We start from the raw sequence: 20562 nt of genomic DNA, 5'->3' as shown, positions 1-20562 counted from the left end.
ACTTTCATTCGAGTAGTACTTGTGGCTCGAGGAAACGGACGCACCCGATGCTCTAATACAGCGCCGAGCATACGCGACGCTCTAGCAACTCTCTCCTGCTCCCCGCCTGCTGCCGCTCCTCTTTTCCTACCCGGTTTTCTGCGCGCGGACGGGTTCTTTTCGTGGGAGTTTCCCGGCCCGGGTGTTACCCCCTTCCTTTAGAATTCATGCGAGGCCCGTGTGTACGAGATTTCGGCGCACGATAAAGATCCCCAGGTGGTCAAAATTAATCCGGAGCCCTCCACTACGGCGCGCCTCATCGCCTGCGTTGCGTCGGCGCGTTAAACCCCACAATCAATCTAGAATTCATGCGAGTCATGCGCACAGGACCCAGAAGTAACCGGCTTCGCAGAAAAAAATTAGCAGTGGCTTAGCTCGGCTATGCCAGGATATACGTTGCGTGAAATCAGAAATCAGAAAAGGTTTATTGTGCAAAATTCAGATGACATGTGCAAGATATACAGGAAGAGGTCCCATAGTCAGAAACTGTAAGGGGACCTCTTGCACAATGTAGAAGTGAAACAAAAATGTAATGTATATAGCAGAGAGACGGAACTACAGTAAAATGCAATTGAGACAAATAAATAGGAATATGCACTTGTAATCTCACAAATACAATTGAAAACCAAAAATAACACGCTTATTACATAAACAAGTTATTAGAGAACGCCACTCGCAATGATCAAGAAACAATTAAGAAACAGAAAAACAGGCTAGTTTGTTGACATGATATGATTTTTTAACGTCGATTTAAGTACATTCAAGGAGCGGGATGCTTTAATGTCAGAAGGAAAACTATTCCAAAAAGAAATTCCAGAAAAATAAATAGTTTGCTTGCCGTAAGTAGTGCGCTAAGGTTCAGCTGGTTATTCTCATGTTTCCTGGTTGTCTAGAATTACCTCATTATCATGGTTATTACTGCTAAAACGATTTCCAAACCAATCCAATCCAATCCGATTTAATCCAGTCCAGTCCAGTCCAGTGCAGTCACTGCTCCTCGCGCATGGCTCCTCCCGCAGTACGGCTCTCCAGGAGCCACGCGAAACGGCTATCAAGCGGCTCCGACGCCGCGTCAGACTTTGCTACTGCGCAACGGAGGCGCACAGCTAGGCACGCCAGTGCGTCTGCCGTGGCTATGACGTCGCTCCTCTGGAATGCGCAGACCGGCGAATGTGCAGACTCAGTTCTCTACACACTCGTACTCCAATTGCATTGAATTTCAATCCAACACAATCCAATTTATTCTAATCCAATCCAGTCCAAATCAAATCCAAGCCAAGCCAAGCCAATGCAAGCCAATCCTATCCGATCCAAACCAATCCAATGCTCCCCGCGCTTGCGCAGAACGGCCCTACACGGCCCACGCGAAACTGCTCAACCTCGGCCAGTGTAGCTTACGCTACAAAAGCGAGCTCGGTTCAGAGCGCGGCACTCTCTTCGCAGCGGACAACTTAAGCCGAAACCGGGGGGCGACGGAGAAGCTGGACGTGATACTGTTCCGCAAGAAAAGCTTCGGCTGTTTCTGGAGTTTCGGGGTCAACTTGGAAGCCGTCATGGGTGAAGGCGGGGCCACCTTCTATATGGTTAAGGTGAGCGTCCGCGTCCGCAATTTTGTAGACCTTTCGGTTCGTATGTGGATTAGCGCAAATCACGAATACGGGGGACAACTGGAAGTCCTTCCTTTTAGCCACGGAAAGGCTGGGAAGTTGCGCGACGCTACATTATCTCTGCAAGTTGGTCAAGGCGTGAGTGCATGAAAGAACATATTCTTCCTTTGTTGCCTGTCATTACAACGTTGTTAACAAACTGCTGTGGGTTTTTTTTTTGTGATGAACGTTTCATTTGGGCAGCCTAAGTGCGGAATCAATGATCGGCTGAGGGTGCGTAGTGCTAGAATATAAATACACAAGTAGGTTGGCTCAAATTTCAATGGCAAGAAGTGTGGCCGTGAATGGCTTTATTGCAATGGGACTCAGGAAAAGGCAAGGGTAGATTGACGCGTGATATTGCAGAGGCTGGACGAATAGTACGTTTTGTACCAATAGTCTTGCACTTGTTCGGCATCGTTATCTCAAAAAAAAACCTCGCCTTTCTTAAAAACTAACCTCACACGTCCATTCCTCTCGGCTCCCACGTGTGCGCCATGATTTCAGGAAGCGTTTCGTGGACGCTATAGCAGTCTTCCAGATATTGTCTAAACTTTCCCTTGCCTCCGTGTTTTGGCCTTCTGCTGCCATTCCCGCTACCCCAATCGCTACATTTCTGCCTATAGTTTTTACAGCCCTGCACAAAGGCTTGGAAACAAAGTAGCGTATTTGCGCAGTTTTAACGCGCTTTTTTTCGCTAAACGTAGCCCTAGAATCTGCGTGCCCGTTACAATTCGGCTCAAAACCGAAATCTGCTTTCAATGTTGCCCGCCGTTCCACTTAAAGCAGGAGCTCGCTAAGGACGTTCACAAAGCTTAAGGGATTTTTCTGACGCGGGTGCGTGCGTTGAATAACCTATATTCCACTTGACACGTGCTGACATGTTTTTTTTTTACATCTGCGTGGTGGAATCGGCTTCAAATTATTTATTTCGAATTTTCCCAAGTAAATTTACCTGCGTGTCATGACCACGGGCGCGCTTCAGACGTGCAAAAACAGTACAATTGTGAAAGGGCGCCGCTCTGTTATTTGTGCAGAGCGTGAAACGCGGCAGTCCCGCCCAGATGTCGCAGATTCTCGTCGGAGACGTCGTGGTCGCTGTGAACGGGAAGAAGCTCTCCGGCCTTCCCCTCAAGATCGTCCGCAAGATCATGAACTCCTCCGGGGACCAGCTGGTGCTCACCGTGCTCTCGTCCAGCCCGTACCGGATCATCAACACCAGGCATGCGCTGTTACAAAAGAAAAACGGGGCCTTTTACTGTTCTACATACCGCAAGTTTGGGCGCACTGAGACCTTTGTGACTGCAATCCGAATGTTCCAAAATGACGCATATACGTCCGCTTAATTCACGTGGTCGTATTGCAGCCAGTTTTTATTGGTGCGACGCGATGCTGCCTCGGAAAAAGAACTGATAATGAGCATAGTTTCAAGAACGCACTAAAGAGAATGCGGGGAATGTTGACAATAAATTGATTGATTGATTGATTGATTGATTGATTGATTGATTGATTGATTGATTGATTGATTGATTGATTGATTGATTGATTGATTGATTGATTGATTGATTGATTGATTGATTGATTGATTGATTGATTGATTGATTGAGGCCCACCAGGAGGGCACCCCAGTCTCCCAAGACGTCACCGCGTTCGACGAGGCCCGCACTGTCCTTGCCCGCATGGTGCAGACGATGCACCCCGACCCTTGGGTCGTGAGCGGCCTGGCGCCCAGACCGTTACCCGCACGCATCAGCAGGGATGCCCGCTGCCTGCTTGTCCGCATGCGGCTCAACTGCTACATTGTGGTGGAGCGTCTGCGCCGACACGGGCGCAAGAACTCCCCTACATGTGCGGACTGTTCCGAACTGGAGACGCTCGAGGACCCACTCTGCTTCTGCCCCCACCACGCGGGTCCGAGAGCAAAGCTCCACCGAGCGCTCCAGCGTCGAGGCCTTCCCAGCGCCGGCATGGAGGACCTTTTGGTCCCGAAGTGGCCTGCGGTAACCCAACGGGAAGTCTTCGCTTATCTGCTTCATTTCCTGGAAACTACCGGCCTTGCGCAGCGGCTGTAGCCCGGAGTGCATGCAGGGATTGACTGATGTGCCCGGACTGACAGCTTCCTAGGACTGACAGCTCTCCTTATACCTTTCTCTCCTCTCTCTCTCTCTCTCTCTCTCTCTCTCTCTCTCTCTCTCTCTCTCTCTCTCTCTCTCTCTCTCTCTCTCTCTCTCTCTCTCTTTCTTTATACTTTATCCTATCACTCCCCCTCTACTTCCCTTCCCCTGCACTTGGTTGTATGCAGGTGAGCTCCCCGCCGAGCTCAAAATATCCCCAGTGAATTTTCTTTCCTTTTCCCGTCGCAAACCACAACCACCACAACCACCATCTTTCTTTTTTCCGATGCAGGCAAGACATGAGCAGCATCCTGCAGTCCTGTGGCCGGCTGACGCTCACGCTGTCCCTGGTGCGAGCCGGCAGACGTAATGGCGCCTGCTACGGCTTCACCACCTCCGAGGCCAAGACCTGGGACGAGCACCAGAAGGCGTTCAGCCGCCTTCACCTCATACAGGTGCGCTGTGAAACATCGATCAAACATCCAAAACCCCGCTGTTATATAAAATGCCCAATTTCTTGCGCTGCAATTACCAGGGTCACTGGACACGAGTCTACCTTCTGGAGCTTGGCCATCGGCTACACGACACACTATTTTCAGAAACCGCCCCGGTATAAGTTAACAAGATCAGAGCGGTTGATAAGCTTAAAACGTTTCAGGCTTAGCACTTCTGATTTTAACCGGTGGACGCACGGGCCATTTTACAATAGGCTGCTAGAATTTCTTTCCGAAACTCGCCTCTGGTTTTCTGTATTACATGAAGCCACCCGCGTCATGTTGCTTTCTTTTTTTTCTTTTTTTCTGTTTCGCGTCTATTTCGACGGTTTTATACAAAATCTATTCATGTTTGTTATACTCTGTGGAAAAATGGCGCAATAAAAGAGGACCTTTGGGCATGACCAGCGGATGCAAAGGCCATGCACAGTGTCTCTTAAAAGATTGCCTTTGCTTGAGATTTTACAGCCTGCCGTCTTGTTTTATCTACTGGATGATTGAATTCAACCTTTTCCTTGCGCTTAAGCGCACGCATAGGGGACCCAGACGACTCTGATGCGATCAAGCGCCGGCGAAGCAGCCGTTTCCAGCCCGTACGATGCCTCGCCGTGTTACCGCAGTGGCGAGGCTTGGATTGGGCGAAGCGACAAGGAAGGCGCAGTTTGCGTGCCAGATGCGACTGAAGGTCACGAGAAACGCAATGAATGGCTTTCAAATGTGTAGCGTAGTATAGTTTTTGCTCTACAAATGGCATCTTCATTCTATACATGGTTCCCCATGACAAGCCCAAAACATCGCGAATGAGACGCCCCGATGTTGTTGAAGGGTGCAGTAAACGGTGAGGACAGTCGGAAGAAACACATTATGACTGCGCGGTCGCTTCTCTAAACTGACTGAATTTGCAATTTCCGTTACAACTTCATCTAAAATCCATCCTCCAAGCAAAAGAAAATCACGTGGTTTGCTAGGAAAGCGTTGACAGGTGTTTGTTAAAGCTGACAAGAACATTTAGCTAATATTTCCGCATATCCTTCAAGAAAATACAATGAATGTTGCTCAGGTTTGTTCATTTTTTGTGTACACATTTAGCAGAAGATCAGGCGCTCCATGATCGAATATTACGAGCAGTGCCAAAGATCGGTGCTCGGAGTGTTTCCGTGCGCTGCACTGATACAGATTAAATGAAACTGTTTAGTGCTTTTTCGAAATCTTGTTTTAGTCTTCTGGGAGTATTGCTTATTTTTCCTGATTCTATTAGATGGCAGTTAACGAGTGCGGTAAAATGAACTGTTTCGACTTCGCTTTTCAGATCGCCTAGAGCGGAATTCAGTTTATTTACTTCTCCAGGTGTTTGCAACAGGCACTTTTCCTTATGTTTCACTTCACTTTTTGCGTCGATCTCTTCTCATGTTACACCCAGGATGTTGCTAACGTTCCTTACTCTACTCGGTACACAGTCGTCAAAACCGTACTGCTATATTGCTTATGTTTATACTAAGAAATTTCGATGTTTAGAAGAGGAATCTTCGATGTACGGGAATTTGATAATCAGGTGGCTTATACTCGCGTACGCAGAAGTAAAAGAGATCTGTTTATTTGTGTTAGAACGGTGGTTTGGGCTTGTTGGTGCATACTGAATTCAAAACAGCGCAAAAACACGGGACAAGGAAACGACGACACAAGGCGCTGAGTAACAACTCGTGGTTTATTGCGCGGCTTGCGTAATAAACCCAAGAAAGAAGGCGAGAGGGAAACACGATAAAAAAGAAAGAAGTGCATCGAACATTGCACACAAAACATAGGATCGATACACGTGCATTGATTAAATGGTAGCAACGCTGATATGAGACGTGGTCAGAAGCGCGGTGCAAGGAAGGCAATCCTGAACAGTCAAGCTTTTTATGAATCCAGATAGCGGATTTTCTTACTTAGTAATTCAATAGACCGCTTACTAACACAATCGCCGCCTGCCTTGTGAATGAGGTAAGCTTCATAGATTTCACGCCCACGATGACCCTTATACGTTCTTGCAACACGCGTATCGTGGAATCTGGGCGAGCAGCCGTGGTCGTGACAATCTGTGGCAAGATTGCTACCAGTACTTGTTTTTAGTGTGTTTGCATGCTCGCGGAGACGATCGTTCAGAGAGAGAGAGAGAGAGAGAGAGAGAGAGAGAGAATGACTTTATTGAATGTTCCTGCGGAGGGAGGGGGCTACGGCCACGCAGGGCCGGCCTCTCATAGACGAGGGTCAGGTCGTCCTCGAAGCAATGCCTCGCGGGCGTCGGCGCGTTCAGCGCGTGTTGGGTGTGCGGGTGTTGGCCCGTCGACCCTCCGACGACGCTTCCCTACGCTTCTGCCCTGCAAGAGCAGCCTCGAGCCGCTGGATAGTCCGTATTTGTATCTCGTGCTCAGTCGAGTTCATGGCGAGAGTGGTGTCCTCGGGCATACGCCTTGCGTCGTCTGCCTCTATTAAATGTCTTTCACAGCCCCACATCAGGTGGGCTAAACATCGCCCGGTCTCACCGATATAGGTTTTCCCGCAAGACAAGGCACCTTCATACACAACGGAGCACCTACTATCTACACGCGGTTTCGTGTGGCCTTTTTCGCAAAAGGTGCCCCTTGGCTCATTTATGTTCACTCGCCTACAAAGGCCACCCAGTTTGTTTGGTGCTGAAAACACTACTCCAACACCTGCGCGACCCGCTACCTTTTTCAACATGTGCGAAACCCGATACACACAGGGAACGACAGCGATTTTCGCCGGCCTGTCCTTCAACGATCCAGCTTCGCTGCGTTTGCGAAATTGCCCTAGCAACACTTCAGCTAAGTCACGCAGCAAGGCTGTTGGGAGGCCTGCCGACGAGAGCCTCACAACTTGCGAATCAAAACTGGCCTCTACTTCATGCGGACAAGACCTCTTAAGGAAGGCCCTTAAAGCAGCTAAGACAATGCTCCGCTTGACTATTTTGGAATGGGCAGACCAGAACGGAAGAAGGCTTTTCCTGGAGCGGGGCGCATACCTCCAACCAACATGGCTTGGCCTGAAATGCAAGAGGAGGTCCAAAAACCTCAGCTCGTTGTCCGAAGGAAGTTCCCTTGTAAGCGTGAGACCAGTTAGGGTGGTCTCGAAACTGTCCGTGATGCACTGCACATGCTTGTCCACGCCACCAGTCACGCACTTGAAAAGCACCAAGAAGTCATCTACGCAGCAGAAAATTCTCACGGTTTAGGAGGCACGAAGCATAACCTCCAGTTGCTGGCCGTGTCGCGCCAGCAGGAGGTCACTCATCATAGGCGCCAAGAACGACCCTATGCATACACCTTTCCTCTGAACGAAATATTCGCTGTTGAACTCCACAAGGGAAGAGCGCAGGTAGAGGCCCAACAGGCTCAAGAAGGTGTTGGCGTCCACACCACTGGTATTCTGGAAGCGGACGGATCCGTAGTGGTCTATTCCCTCCCAAAGGAGCTTCATGAGCTCGATGTGCGGCAAAGAATAGTAGAGGTCCTTAATGACTTGGGAAAACCCATACACCTGAGTGGGGCACTGCCGTTGGAAGTAGTCAGAAACGTCCGTAGGGCTCCTGACCAGGTAGTCAGAAACTTCCGTAAGCGTGAGACCACCCTAGCTGGTCTCACGCTTACAAGGGAACTTCCTTCGGACAAGGAGCTGCGGTTCTTGGACCTCCTCTTGCATTTCAGGCCAAGCCATGTTTGTTGGAAGTATCCGCCCCACTCTAGGAAAGTCTTCCTCCGTTCTGGTCTGCCCATTCCAAAATCGTGAAACGGAGCATTGCCTGAGCTGCTTTAAACAGACAACCGATTTTTGTCGAGTATATATTATCCATCCCAAATGAAAGCGCATCACTTAAAGCACCTTGACGAGGAACGGTTTTGCTGATAACGCCCTAGAACTTTTTAAATCGACATTTTTAGACCTGCGAGCCGTATGTGTCCCTCCCAAAAATGATGTTGGCAACCATGACATAGAGTAGCTCGGCAACATACTTTTGTCTGTATGCGAAATAAAAAAGGATATTTAAAAACTTGTCCCCAGCTAAAAAGGTTTGAATAGCAGGGTTTCCTGTTCCGTTAAGGGTTTTTTAATGCAACGGTCTATTGTGCACGAATGCGCCATCTGTTGGGATAGACGATAGGTAGAATCTGGCTTCACGTTGTGGAAGTGGGAACTTCGATTCTTCCCGGGCGCGACGTTTTTTTTTTTTTTTTTACGCTGCCGTTGGCGTATTTGGAAACTGAAATCAAATATTTTGGCATTTTGGCAGAACAAACGCCTCTGCCTCAGGCAGAATCGTCAAAGCTCCTTCACTAGGTCTGTTTACTGAACGCTGCCGTTGATTCTAGGCATGGTGGGTCTGTTAGCCACACTGAGAGCAACCCAGCGGCGGCGGGCAGGCGTATCTTTAGAATTTTCAAAATAATGTTTAGAAATACATATACAATTTACCTTTGTACAAATACTCACGTTAAAAGGTTCTCAATACGTAAATAAGCGTTTCAGCAGTTACAGTAGCTGCTAGGTTTGCAGGTCACGTGACAGGGACACATATTGTAGTGCCAAGTTTCGACCCTACGAACCACCACCCTTCCGATTTCAGGAAGTTTGCTGCTAAATTAAAATTATTTCAGCCGCTTTGTTTAGAAATTGCCTGTGGTTACCGGGCTATATAAAACGCTTGCTTTCATATGAGCTAGAGAACATATACGCGACAAAAATCGGTTGTCTGTCCCTTTAAGGGGCTCCCTTAAGACGTCTTGCCCGCATGAAGTAGAGGTCAGTTTTGATTCGCAGGTTGGGAGGCTCTCGTCGGCAGGCCTCCCAACAGCCTTGCTGCGTGACTTAGCTGAAATGTTGCTAGGGCAATTTCGCAGACGCAGCGAAGCTGGATCGTTGAAGGACAGGCTGGCGAAAATCGCTGTCGTTCCCTATGTGTATGGGGTTTCGCACATGTTGAAAAAGGTAGCGGGTCGCGCAGGTGTTGGAGTAGTGTTTTCAGTACCAAACAAACTGGGTGGCTTTTGTAGGCGAGTGAACATAAATGAGCCAAGGGGCACCTTTTCCGAAAAAGGCCACACGAAACCGCATGTAGAACGTAGGTGCTCCATTGTGTATGAAGTTCCCTTGTCTTGCGGGAAGACCTATATCGGTGAGACCGGGCGCTGTTTGAACGATCGTCTCCGCGAGCATGCAACCACACTAAAAGCGGGTACTGGTAGCAATCTTGCCACACATTGTCACGACCATGGCTGCTCGCCCAGATTCCACGATACGCGTGTTGCAAGAACGTATAAGGGTCGGCGTGAGCGGGAAATCTATGAAGCTTACCTCATTCACAAGGCAGGCGGCTATTGTGTTAGTAAGCCGTCTATTGAATTACTAAGTAAGAAAATCCGCTATCGGGATTCATGAAAAGCCTGACTGTTCAGAATGCCTTTCCGTGCCTCGCGCCTCTGGCCACGTCTCATATCAGCGTTGCTACCATTTAATCAATGCACATGTATCGATTTTATGTTTTGTGTGCAATGGTCGATGCACTTCTTTCTTTTTTATCGTGTTTCCTTCTTCCTTTTTTGGGTATATTTCGCAAACCCCGCAATAAACCAACCAGTTGCTAGTCAGCGCCTTCTGTCGTCGTTTCCTTGTCCCGTTTTTTTTTTTTGCGCTGTTCAGAATTTTGCTATTTATTTATTTATTTATTTATTTATTTATTTATTTTTTTATTTATTATTTCTATATTTTGTATTTATTTATTTATTTATTTATTTATTTTGGGAATCCTCAAGTAATATTCCACGGACGCGAAAATCACAGAAATAACGCGGAAGTCTTCCCATGCACAGCCACGTATCACATAACCACCAGACCCCCTTCACGCATAAACATGGGGGATAGGCGGCACCAGCGCAATGGCTTCCTTCATGCGCAGCGCCGCTCTTTGTGTGGGCAGTAGAAATTTATTATGTTTCTATAGATTCTCTCATCCATCGAGGCTACGAGATAGTGTTAAGACTGCCGGTTTTCACTCCCATCATAAACTCCTTCAACTTGGCCTACATAATTCGCTGTCCGAACTCATAGAAGCTCAATGAACCGGACAACTCGCTCTCATTGCGCTCACCCCTACAGGCCACACATTTCTACGGAATTTCGGCCGTCCTATACCCGATCGCCATTATGCATTAGAGCCAGTACCATCTCATATACGGGCCACCATCAGTCACCCCAATCCGACAGCCTTGGCATCCCCTCCAAACATCACCATCATCTATCTGGACCCCAGATCAGGCGTGCCTCACTGAGAATGAAACAGCCCATGCTGCGGCCCGCGAACTCTACTACCACCGCCCTCCCGACGAGGCCGGATGACTTTGCCACAATAGACGTGGTAAACCCATTACGAGCCAACTATCTGATATCTATTGCACTACCGACACGCCCGCCGACATTACACTGCCCTACACCCTGCACTCACCAAGGGTGAACCGCGAACATGGCGGTGCCTCCAAACGAATACGCCCTATAGCCGTACCATTCTGTCTCACGTCTCCCCCAGCCGTAACAACCGTAACTGTCACGTCTCCACCAGCCCTAGCTGCCACACCTCAGCCACAACGCCCCACTTCGTACTCTTCTGCCCACGCCACCCCTCCCCGCTCCCCTCACCTAATCCAGAGCAGTGAAAATGCGCGCTGAACAGCTCGGACCAGCAGGACCAGCAACACCTGATCCAGCGGGCCACCCGAGCAGCAAAAGAGCGCGTAATGAGTTGGCGCTTTGCCAGCAGCCAGCGAATGCCAGCCAGTTTGTTGGACCCATCGTACTCACGGAATCCGTCAACGGCAGCTACTTAGATATGAGCCAGCCACCAACAGAAGTGGAGGCGCATGCAGGTCCACTGTGCTGCTAAAGGTCGGGGAAAAGGTCCATTTCGCTCGACCTGAGAAGTTGCGGAATAGAACTATTTCGTGAATACAAGCCGAAGCGGGGATCAATCACTTAAGCAACTTGGACAAACCATCCCCGATATCTGCATCCGCGCTCTGTACGGTCGGCAGTCCGCATTTCTGCCACCATTCCCTCATGGCTGCGCATATATGCGCGACTCTTGGTGTCTCGCTCCTGCCTCAACATCTCAATACTTTTCTTTTAGGTTGCAGGCGAGAATGCCCAAGCTAGTTGTTTGCATAATGCACCACCCAGCACGATTTTCACCCACGCACCTTCCCTGTGGTGTTGAACGGAGGCGGGTAGCCATTCTGTCAATGCTGACGGTGGGCGCTGTCCGCATCTCTCTCCGCGCAGGACTCCAAGGACGTGCACGTGCAGACGCCGGGACAGCACATGTTTCCTGGGGACGTGCTGACACGGGTGGACGGCCGCCCCGCGGACAAGATGAACCAGTCGGAATTGTGCCAGTACCTGGCGCAGGCGCGGCCCGAAGTACAAATCACAATCGCGCCCCTTTCGCCGCTGCGCAGCAAGCGGCCCTCGTCGGCGCGACTGCACGAGACCTCCTTGTCAGATGACAGCGCCGGCGAGCCCAGCAGCGATGCAGACGACGTCAACGATTGACGATGGACGATTCTAGCCGCCTAATCTCAATAAAACGTATACTTTGTTTGCCTTCTACAAGCCTTGTTCAAACGTCGTAAACTGATGCCAACTAGAACAATCCGTACTAGAGCGAAGACATGAAGTAGAAAAATTAGGCCAACTTTAATCATCATCATCATCACCAGCCTATCTACGCTCACTGCAGGGCAAGGGCCTCTCCCATCATTCTCCAATTACCCCGGTTTTTTGTTCCCTGCGACCAATTTCTCCCCGCAAACTTCTTTATCTCATCTGCCCATCTAACTTTCTGCCACCCCCTGCAACGCTTGCCTTCTCTAGGGATCCACTTTGTTACCCTTAATGACCAACGGTTATCTTGCCTTCGCATTACGTGCCCTGACCACTTCCATTTCTTCTTAATTTCTACTAATATGTCCATAACACGCGTTTGTTCTCTGACCCACTCTGTTGTCTTCTTGTCCCTTAATGTTAAACCTATCATCTTCCACTCCATTGCCCGCCGAGTCGTTCTCAATTTAAGTTGAACCCTCTTCGTGAGCCCCCAAGTTTCTGCCCCGCAGGTGAGTACCGGTAAGATGCAGCTGGCATACACTTTCTTCTTCAGGGACAATGGTAGGCTGCAATTCATTATCTCAGAAGGTCTGCCGTATGTACTCCACCCCATTCTTAACCTTCTAATTATCTCTGCCTCATGGTTGGGATCCGGAGTCACAGCTTGGCCTAAGTAGATATATTCGCTTATCACTTCCACTGCCTCGCAACCTATCTCAAACCGCTGTGCTCTTCCGAGGTTATTGATCATTGCTTTAGTTTTCTGCATATTAATTTTATTTTTAGGCCCACGGTTCTACTATGTTTGTCCAGTGGGGAAAACATGCTTTGCAATTCGTCCCCCGAGTTACTTAGCAAGGCAACGTCATCGGCAAATCTGCGGTTACTCAGGTATCCTCCATTAACCCTTACTCCCACCTGTTCCCAGTCCAACGTTATGAATCCTTGTAAACATGTTGTGAATAGCATTGGGGAGATGGTGTCTTCTTGTCTGGCTCTCTTCCTTATAGGTATTTTACTGCTCTCCTTATAAACCATGATGGTAGCTGTGGACCCATGGTAGATATCCTCTAGTATTCTTAGATAATGCTCATCCACCCTGGTTCCTTAATGCCTGAATGACTGCTGATGTTTGGACCGAGTCAAATGCTTTCTCATAATCTATGAAGGCTATATAATGGGGCTCAGTATACTCAACGCACTTCTCTATCACCTGACTGATCGTGTGAATATGGTCCATTGCTTGAGAGCCTTTACGGAACCCTACTTGTTCTTTAGGTTGACTGAAATATAACGTTGCGGAAATTCTGTTAGCGATTACCAACTTTCACCCAGTGTGAAATCGACTGAAACAGTGAAGCTCTGGTTCTCATGTGTCGGCTCAGGCGTCAACGCTGCTGGCCCAATTACGGCAGCGCCATCGCCACGCAAAGTCTATGGTTCGCGCAATGGAATCGGCAGCCAGACGTCAACGGCAGGAGGCTCCGTCCCTATCCTTTCCCTAGATCGAGTAAGAGGAACCGGCCCCTGCAAGACCACTGCACCCTCTATCGGTGGGTCTTAGAACTGCCGGCGAGGTGGTTACTACAACAGATGGACGAAGATGCTCGACCTACAGCAGCTCCGCTGTTACGAATTTCTCCCGGCATTGTCTCAGCTGCCTGAGTAGCACTTTTTCGGAAAACAAGTAATTTGAAAGAGATGCCGATCGGGTAGCTAACATATGCGGTTACACGCATGCGCATACGCATTCGCCACAGCACGAGTACGTCGAAACTAAGCCTAAAATTGTTTCCCTAGTCCAAACTACGAAGATTCTAATCTCAGAATATAGTGGGAAGTCTTTTAGAGTAAAGAAAAATATTCTTCTGTGGCACCCTAAGCGTGATTCCTTGTCCTTTTGTGAGAGTATACATCCACTTTCACTGACCGTGGGGAGCCTTCTACTTTGTTTCGTATTATTATTCTGTGCCTGCCAACAGAATATTAACGCCGACACCATATTATATCCAATTTTACAGCAGTGAGAGTGATAGCTGGCCACCTGTGACCCTTATCCACAGCTTTGGCTCGTCGAGAGAGCGAAGACAGCCAAGAGTTAGAAAGTGCGAGAGAGAGAGCCGACATTAATTGATGAGCGTACGTACTCGCAACAGGACACTCGCCTAGTGGATGGTATCTTCATTTCGAGATACCCAGCCTGCGACTTGCCGTCCAGGCCTTCTTTACCACGTCTTGCTGGTGTTCAAGGTCCGGATCTGCCAGACGAGCCATCCACTGCTCAAAAGATGGGAAGGGGATAGGCCGTAGGTTTCGAGTTTGTTCGCTTTCCCGTACCTGGTGGTAGAGGGCGTCAGGTGCGGGGCAGAAATTGCAGAGGGAGTAATACTATGTCGGGTAGATGGAATGAAGGAGCATGCTGGGGGGATAGGAGTTTATCTGCAATCGCCAAAGTGTGGTGGCCTCTTTTCCGGTTAACCGAGGGTGAGGTGGCGGGAATGTTCTCCTGACAAGCCCGTAATGTGCCAGGATGTCTCAATACCGGAGAAGTGGATCTGTTTTGCTGACAGAGAAGAACGTTCCGGCTCGGGTAATGCCCGGTGTACATACGCTCGGGCAGCGGCGTGAGCCGCCTCATTATCGTCGATGGATTCAAGGCCAGGAACTCAGACGATATCCATCTCAGGTAGCTTAGCCATTGTTTTCAGAATGTTGAGTGCTGGGGTAGTAATGCGTCCACGGTGATAACTTCAACGTCCCGTTTGTGAGTCAGAAATTATTGTGAAGTCCTGCAGGTCGTGGCCGCCAAATCAATCGCAACTTCCACTGCAGCTTCCGTTAAGGTTGTGCGTTCAGTTGGAGCTGTCATTTCCTGACCCAACGCATTAAAAACGCAAATGACGTGTGCTGGTTCGTGGCCTCCGCGATCTGCTGCCGGGGGCGCGCCGTTGCTCCGCCCAGCCTATTCGGCGAAGGCCGACCTCCATGCAGCGAAATTTCTCGGCGAACTTCGCCCGGCGGCTGCCGCGGTTTAACGCGCCACTCAGTTTTCGCCCACCCCAACCTCCACGTAACGTGATGCGACGAACGCCGCCGACTAGGGAGCTGCTAGCATCAATGTTGCCAGATGTGCAGTCCAAAAAAACAAGTGAGTAACTGTAGCCCTGCTCACAATTTGTCTTCAGCAAAACCTAACTAACAAGTAATAAAACTTGATTTAAACGCCAGAAATAATCTTTATTTACTTATTTGTTTATTGTACAAGGTTTTTTGGAGACTGGCTTCATAGGTAGCGCACAAACATTTCCAAATGGCAACAATGGGGGAAGCTGCTCGAGGGTTTCGCTTTGATCTTGTTTTGTTTTGCAGATAATTTCACTTTCACGCGCTGAACTTCTCTATTTCGACTACACTTTTCCACACCGTGGTTACACTACAAATGGCAACTACCCGCAGCCGCCGTCTTCTCTCAAAGAGTCTCCTCTCCATGCCCGCTGTCCAAGGGGTACAACTATACCCAGAAAAGGCGCGAAAAGAGCGTCTGCTCTTTGCCTGCCGAGTGCCGAGTGCGCAGGCGCTATGCCCAGACATGAAATACAAAGCTATGATTAGCTGCAGCTTCAACCGCTTCCGGTCGCGTTCGCCGCAGCGCGTTCGACATCTATCTGGCGTAGGTCGCCGGCGAACAGCCGTATTTACGATGCCGGCGGCGGAGCGACCACCACCGGGCGTCGTTCGCCACTTTTAAAGGCGATAATCTTTCTTGGGCTACTAAAACACAGAAATTTTGGTCTGTCTGTATGTCTGTCTGTCTGTCCGTCTGTAACTCGATTAAGCCAAGTAAAATTGTTATAGCGCAATAGCCTTATATTCTCACAGCCAAATGTAAACGTCTACGCCCGGTTTATATTGTAACGGTGAACTCACACGTTGAGGGTTGTACCAGGTGGAAAGAGAGAGTTTATTCTAAAAGGCGAACTTGTGCCCGACAGCAAGCCAGTCCAAGTAAGCTTCGACTTCCTTCTCGTCTTCCTCCCTTGGCCCCCAAGCGGCCCGAAACCTTCTTCTTCTTCTTTGGTGCATTATCAAAATCCCTAACAGGATTCCACTGAGAACGGAATCAACCTTACAGTCGTGGCATTGCCCCCACCCCTCCAAGCTGGCATCGACCCGATGCCATTGCGAGTTGACATCACCAAAACAAAGGAGAAGCAGTCAGTGATGTCGGCGGCGTACTAGTCGGGCATGTAGTGCTGCGTTATTCTTGGGGGTCACACGTGCGGGTGTAATACGGCTTAATGCGCGCCACATGCACAACTTCCGGGGCAGTTCTTCGGCGGGAAGAACGTGCTGTGGTGCCTTCGGGTAAAACCTCGTAATTAACGTCTGACAGACGGCGAATAACACGATACGGTCCGAAGTATCTGCGAAGCAGCTTCTCTGAAAGTCCTCGGCGGCGGATCGGTGTCCAGACCCACACGAGGTCACCGGGTCGATACTCGACGTGACGGCGGCCCTTATTGTATCTTTCAGAGTCGACTACTTGTTGCCTTCGAATGCGTAGACGTGCGAGCTGGCGTGCTTCTTCGGCCCGTTGCGTAAATGCTTCCACATCCGGGCTGATTGTGTCGTCATGTGCAACCGGCAACATTGCATCTAGGGTTGTCATTACAGAGCGCCCGTAAACAAGTTCAAATGGTGTACTGCGAGCGGTTTCTTGTACGGCGGTATTGTAGGCGAATGTGGCATACGGTAGAATTTCGTCCCAGTTCTTGTGCTCCAGATCGACGTACATGGAGAGCATGTCCGCTAATGTTCTGTTAAGTCGTTCTGTGAGGCCATTGGTTTGGGGGTGGTAGCTGGTGCATTTTCGATGAGTGCTGTGTGTTAACGTTAAGATATTCTGCAGGAAGGTTGCTGTAAAGGCAGTGCCCCTGTCGGTGATAACAATCGTAGGTGCTCCATGACGCAGAACAATGCCTTCAAGAAAGAATTTCGCGACTTCCGAGGCAGTGCCGTTGGGAAGGGCCTTGGTCTCGGCATAACGCGTCAGGTAATCAGTGGCAACAATAATCCACTTGTTCCCCGACGCCGATAATGGGAAAGGCCCAAGTAAATCCATCCCAACCTGCCGGAACGGTGCATCGGGAGGATCAAGTGGGTGAAGGAGTCCTGCCGGCCTAACGGGAGGTTTCTTCTGGCGCTGGCAATCACGGCAAGTCCTCACATACTGGCGTACCGACCGAAGCAGGTTTGGCCAGTAGTACCTTGCATGGATCCGTGCGAATGTGCGACTAACCCCCAAATGTCCGGCGGAAGGCTCGTCATGGTAGGCTTGCAAAATTTCTCCTCGAAGAGCAGATGGCACAACCAGAAGAAATTTCTCATTGGTGTCGTAGCTTCTTTTGTACAGCACGTTGTCCCGCAGGAGATATGAAGGCAAAGATCGCAGAAATAATCGTGGTACTGCGGTGTTTTCACCACGAAGGTGTTCGATGAGCAGCTTCAGATCCGCGTCCTGCTGCTGGTAATGGGCCATGTCGGCTGCATGGACGACCCCTACGAACGGGAAATCCTCTTCCATTTCATGTGCGTCGGTTGGAATCGGTGCTCGGGACAAACAATCGGCATCCGTATGCTTGTTTCCCGACTTGTATACAACCGTCACGTCGTATTCCTGTAGCCGCAAGCTCCATCGAGCGAGTCTACTGGACGGGTCCTTCAGGTTAGCAAGCCAGCACAAGGCATGGTGGTGGCTAACGGCTTTGAAGGGCCTGCCGTAAAGGTACGGTCGGAATCTAGTTATAGCCCATATCACCGCCAGGCATTCTTTTTCTGTAGCTGAATAGTTGCTTTCAGCTTTGGATAGCGTGCGGCTGGCGTAGGCTATAACCTTCTCTGTACCCTGCTGCCACTGTACCAGGATGGCACCAATTCCAACGTTACTGGCGTCTGTGCGGATTTCCGTGTCGCTAGTCTCGTTGAAGTGCGACAAGACTGGGGCGGTTTGCAGGCGTCTACGCAGTTCATTGAACGCTGCTTGCTGTTCCTCAGTCCAGACAAAGGGTACGTCACTTTTCGTAAGGCGAGTGAGTGGTTCCGCAATCCCAGCGAACCCTTCCACAAAGCGCCTATAATAAGCGCAAAGGCCCAAGAAGCGCCGGACAGCCTTCTTGTCAGTTGGTATAGGGAAGGAGCTCACAGCAGTAGTTTTTTCAGGATCCGGGTGCACTCCTTGAGCACTCACAACGTGTCCAAGGAATTTTAGCTCCTGGAATCCAAGGTGGCATTTTTCAGGCTTGATAGTTAATTGTGCAGACCGGATCGCTTCCAGAACGCTTTTTAACCGTGTCAAATGTTCCTCAAACGAGCTAGAAAACACTACCACGTCGTCTAGGTAAACGAGACATGTTTGCCACTTCAGTCCTGCGAGCACGGTATCCATCATTCGTTAGAACGTTGCCGGGGCAGAACACAGGCCGAACGGGAGGACTTTAAATTCGTAGAGGCCGTCGGGAGTTACAAAAGCTGTTTTCTCACGGTCTCTCTCATCAACCTCGATCTACCAATAGCCAGATTTTAGATCTAGGGACGAGAAGAATTTAGCGTCGCGTAAACGGTCCAACGTATCGTCAATTCGCGGAAGTGGGTAAACATCGCGTTTAGTGACACTGTTCAATTTGCGGTAGTCGACGCAGAAGCGAAGCGTGTTGTTTTTTTTCCTCACAAGCACTACAGGTGAGGCCCATGCACTCTTAGACGGTTAAATAACATCGTCGTGCAGCATCTCTTCGACCTGGGTCTTGATGGCCTCCCTCTCTTTGGGCGACACCCTGTAGGGCTGCTGGTGCATAGGTCTTATGGTTTCATCGGTGACGATGCGATGCTTCGTGATGGGAGTCTGGCGCACCTTGGAGGACGTGGCGAAGCAGTCGGATAACTCCTGTACCAGATGTTCTAAGGCTTCCACTTGAGCTGTCGAAAGGTCTTGGTTAATTTTCACAGGTATGCCCAGGTCAGCTGTGAGTGTACCAATTGATGCTGTGTTCGACGTGCCTACGGGCGTGACATCAGCGACTTCCTCGATGAATGCTATAGTGGTACCCTTCGTAAGATCTCGACGCTCATTGGAAAAATTAGTGACCAGGACTGGCGTGCATCCATTCTGCAGGCTGACGAATCCCCGTGCAACACATATGCCTTTCTCCAGAAGCAAGCGAATGTTGGCTTCAGCGATGCCTTCACAGTCCTCGAATGCGTCGCTTTTAACATTAACAAACAAGCTAGCACGGGCGGGTAGAGTGACATCGTCGTCAACAACGCGTAACGCCCCATCGCGCTTGTCTTCAATGTGGCTCGCTATGGCTCTTTTTGTCGAAAAGGTGATTCTGGTGTTCGGCAGATCAATAACAGCCCCGTTTGTTCGCAGAAAATCCATGCCGAGAATTAAATCTCGCGAGCACTCCGGGAGCACAACGAAGCTGGTAACGTATGTGAAGCCGCGTATTTTTATCCGTGCAGTGTACCTACCGACAGGGTTTATTAGGTGGTTCCCAGCTGTACGAACCTGCAGGCCAGTCCAGGGGGTGACCACTTTCTTTAGCGCAGACACCAGAGTTTCGCTTATGACCGAATAGTCCGCACCGGTATCAGCCAAAGCTGTCGTCGCATGGCCGTCGATATCCACGAGTACATCGCAGGTAATAGGTTTCGGATTACACTTAGGTTTCGGCTGTTCGTCGTCTCGTCGTCGTTCTTGCAATGGAGGATCTTGGTGGTCATTGACGTCAGCGGCCTCACCTCCGGAGGTCGCCGGTTTCAGTTTCCCCGGCGTTCAGGGCTTCCGGAAAGTCGGTCGGCAGTACCAGAGGAGAAGCGTGGACTAGAGGACCTACGTCGGGCAGGGGACGGCGACCGGGATTGAACGCGTTGTGGCGGAAGCGTGTTCCGGCGTTCGGCGATGTAGTCCGGCGGAAACGTGTTCCGGCGTTCGGCGATGTAGTCTGGCGGAAACGTGTTCCGGCGTTCGGCGATGTAGTCCGGTGGATACATGCTCCGGCGTTCGGCGATGTAGTCCGCGATCTCCGGCGGTCGCTGTCCGTTTCGCGGGAGTGGCGCATCGGGCGCGAATCCCCGCAGACCAGCTCGGCGATAATTGCAGGTACGGTAGACGTGCCCTTCCTCCCCGCAGTGGAAGCAGAGGGGCCTGTGGTCAGAGGTGCGCCACAGGTCACTCTTCCGACGGCTTGTTTGCGTCAGGTAGGGAGCGCTACGCCGTATTACCCCCGGGGTAGACTGCGGTGCGATGGTGGCGACTGTTGGAGGGGTACAGTAAGCGGCTTGCTGCGCGGCTGCGGCATACGAGGCTCGTGGTTCACCCTGCCACGACACGTCAATTCGTTCCGGTGCCCGTACAGCTTGCCTTACCTCCTCCCTCACGATCTCCGCAATGGACACCGAAGCCGGTGACACAGGTTCCTGCTGCAGTTTCTGGAGCTCCTCGCGGACAATTTGCCTTACGAGCTCGCGGAGACCAGGGCTCGCCTGTTCGGTTACACAGGACAAGACGGCTTGCTCGCGGTTGTACTGCCGGGACCTTTGGTGAAGTGCCCTTTC

The 20562-nt window shown here is 50.2% G+C and overlaps 1 protein-coding gene across 1 annotated transcript in view; it reads left to right on the top strand.

Moving 5' to 3' along the window:
* Nucleotides 1-11906, top strand: part of LOC144167932 (uncharacterized) — a 57976-nt gene extending 46070 nt beyond the window's left edge. The window contains exons 14-17 of the mRNA XM_077697054.1: nucleotides 1483-1628; nucleotides 2723-2907; nucleotides 4092-4254; nucleotides 11623-11906. Coding sequence (XP_077553180.1) covers nucleotides 1483-1628; nucleotides 2723-2907; nucleotides 4092-4254; nucleotides 11623-11892 — 764 coding nt within the window. The 3' untranslated portion in view covers nucleotides 11893-11906. The remainder of the gene's footprint in view (nucleotides 1-1482; nucleotides 1629-2722; nucleotides 2908-4091; nucleotides 4255-11622) is intronic.
* Nucleotides 11907-20562: the final 8656 nt, after the last annotated feature.

This window comes from Haemaphysalis longicornis, unplaced genomic scaffold (assembly GCF_048455015.1).
Source record: "Haemaphysalis longicornis isolate Haplotype H1 unplaced genomic scaffold, Haemaphysalis longicornis Haplotype H1 scaffold_2, whole genome shotgun sequence".
In the NCBI taxonomy this organism is placed as follows: Eukaryota; Metazoa; Arthropoda; class Arachnida; order Ixodida; family Ixodidae; genus Haemaphysalis; species Haemaphysalis longicornis.
Note: the sequence above shows the minus strand (reverse complement) of the source record. Positions and strands in the feature narration are given on the sequence as shown.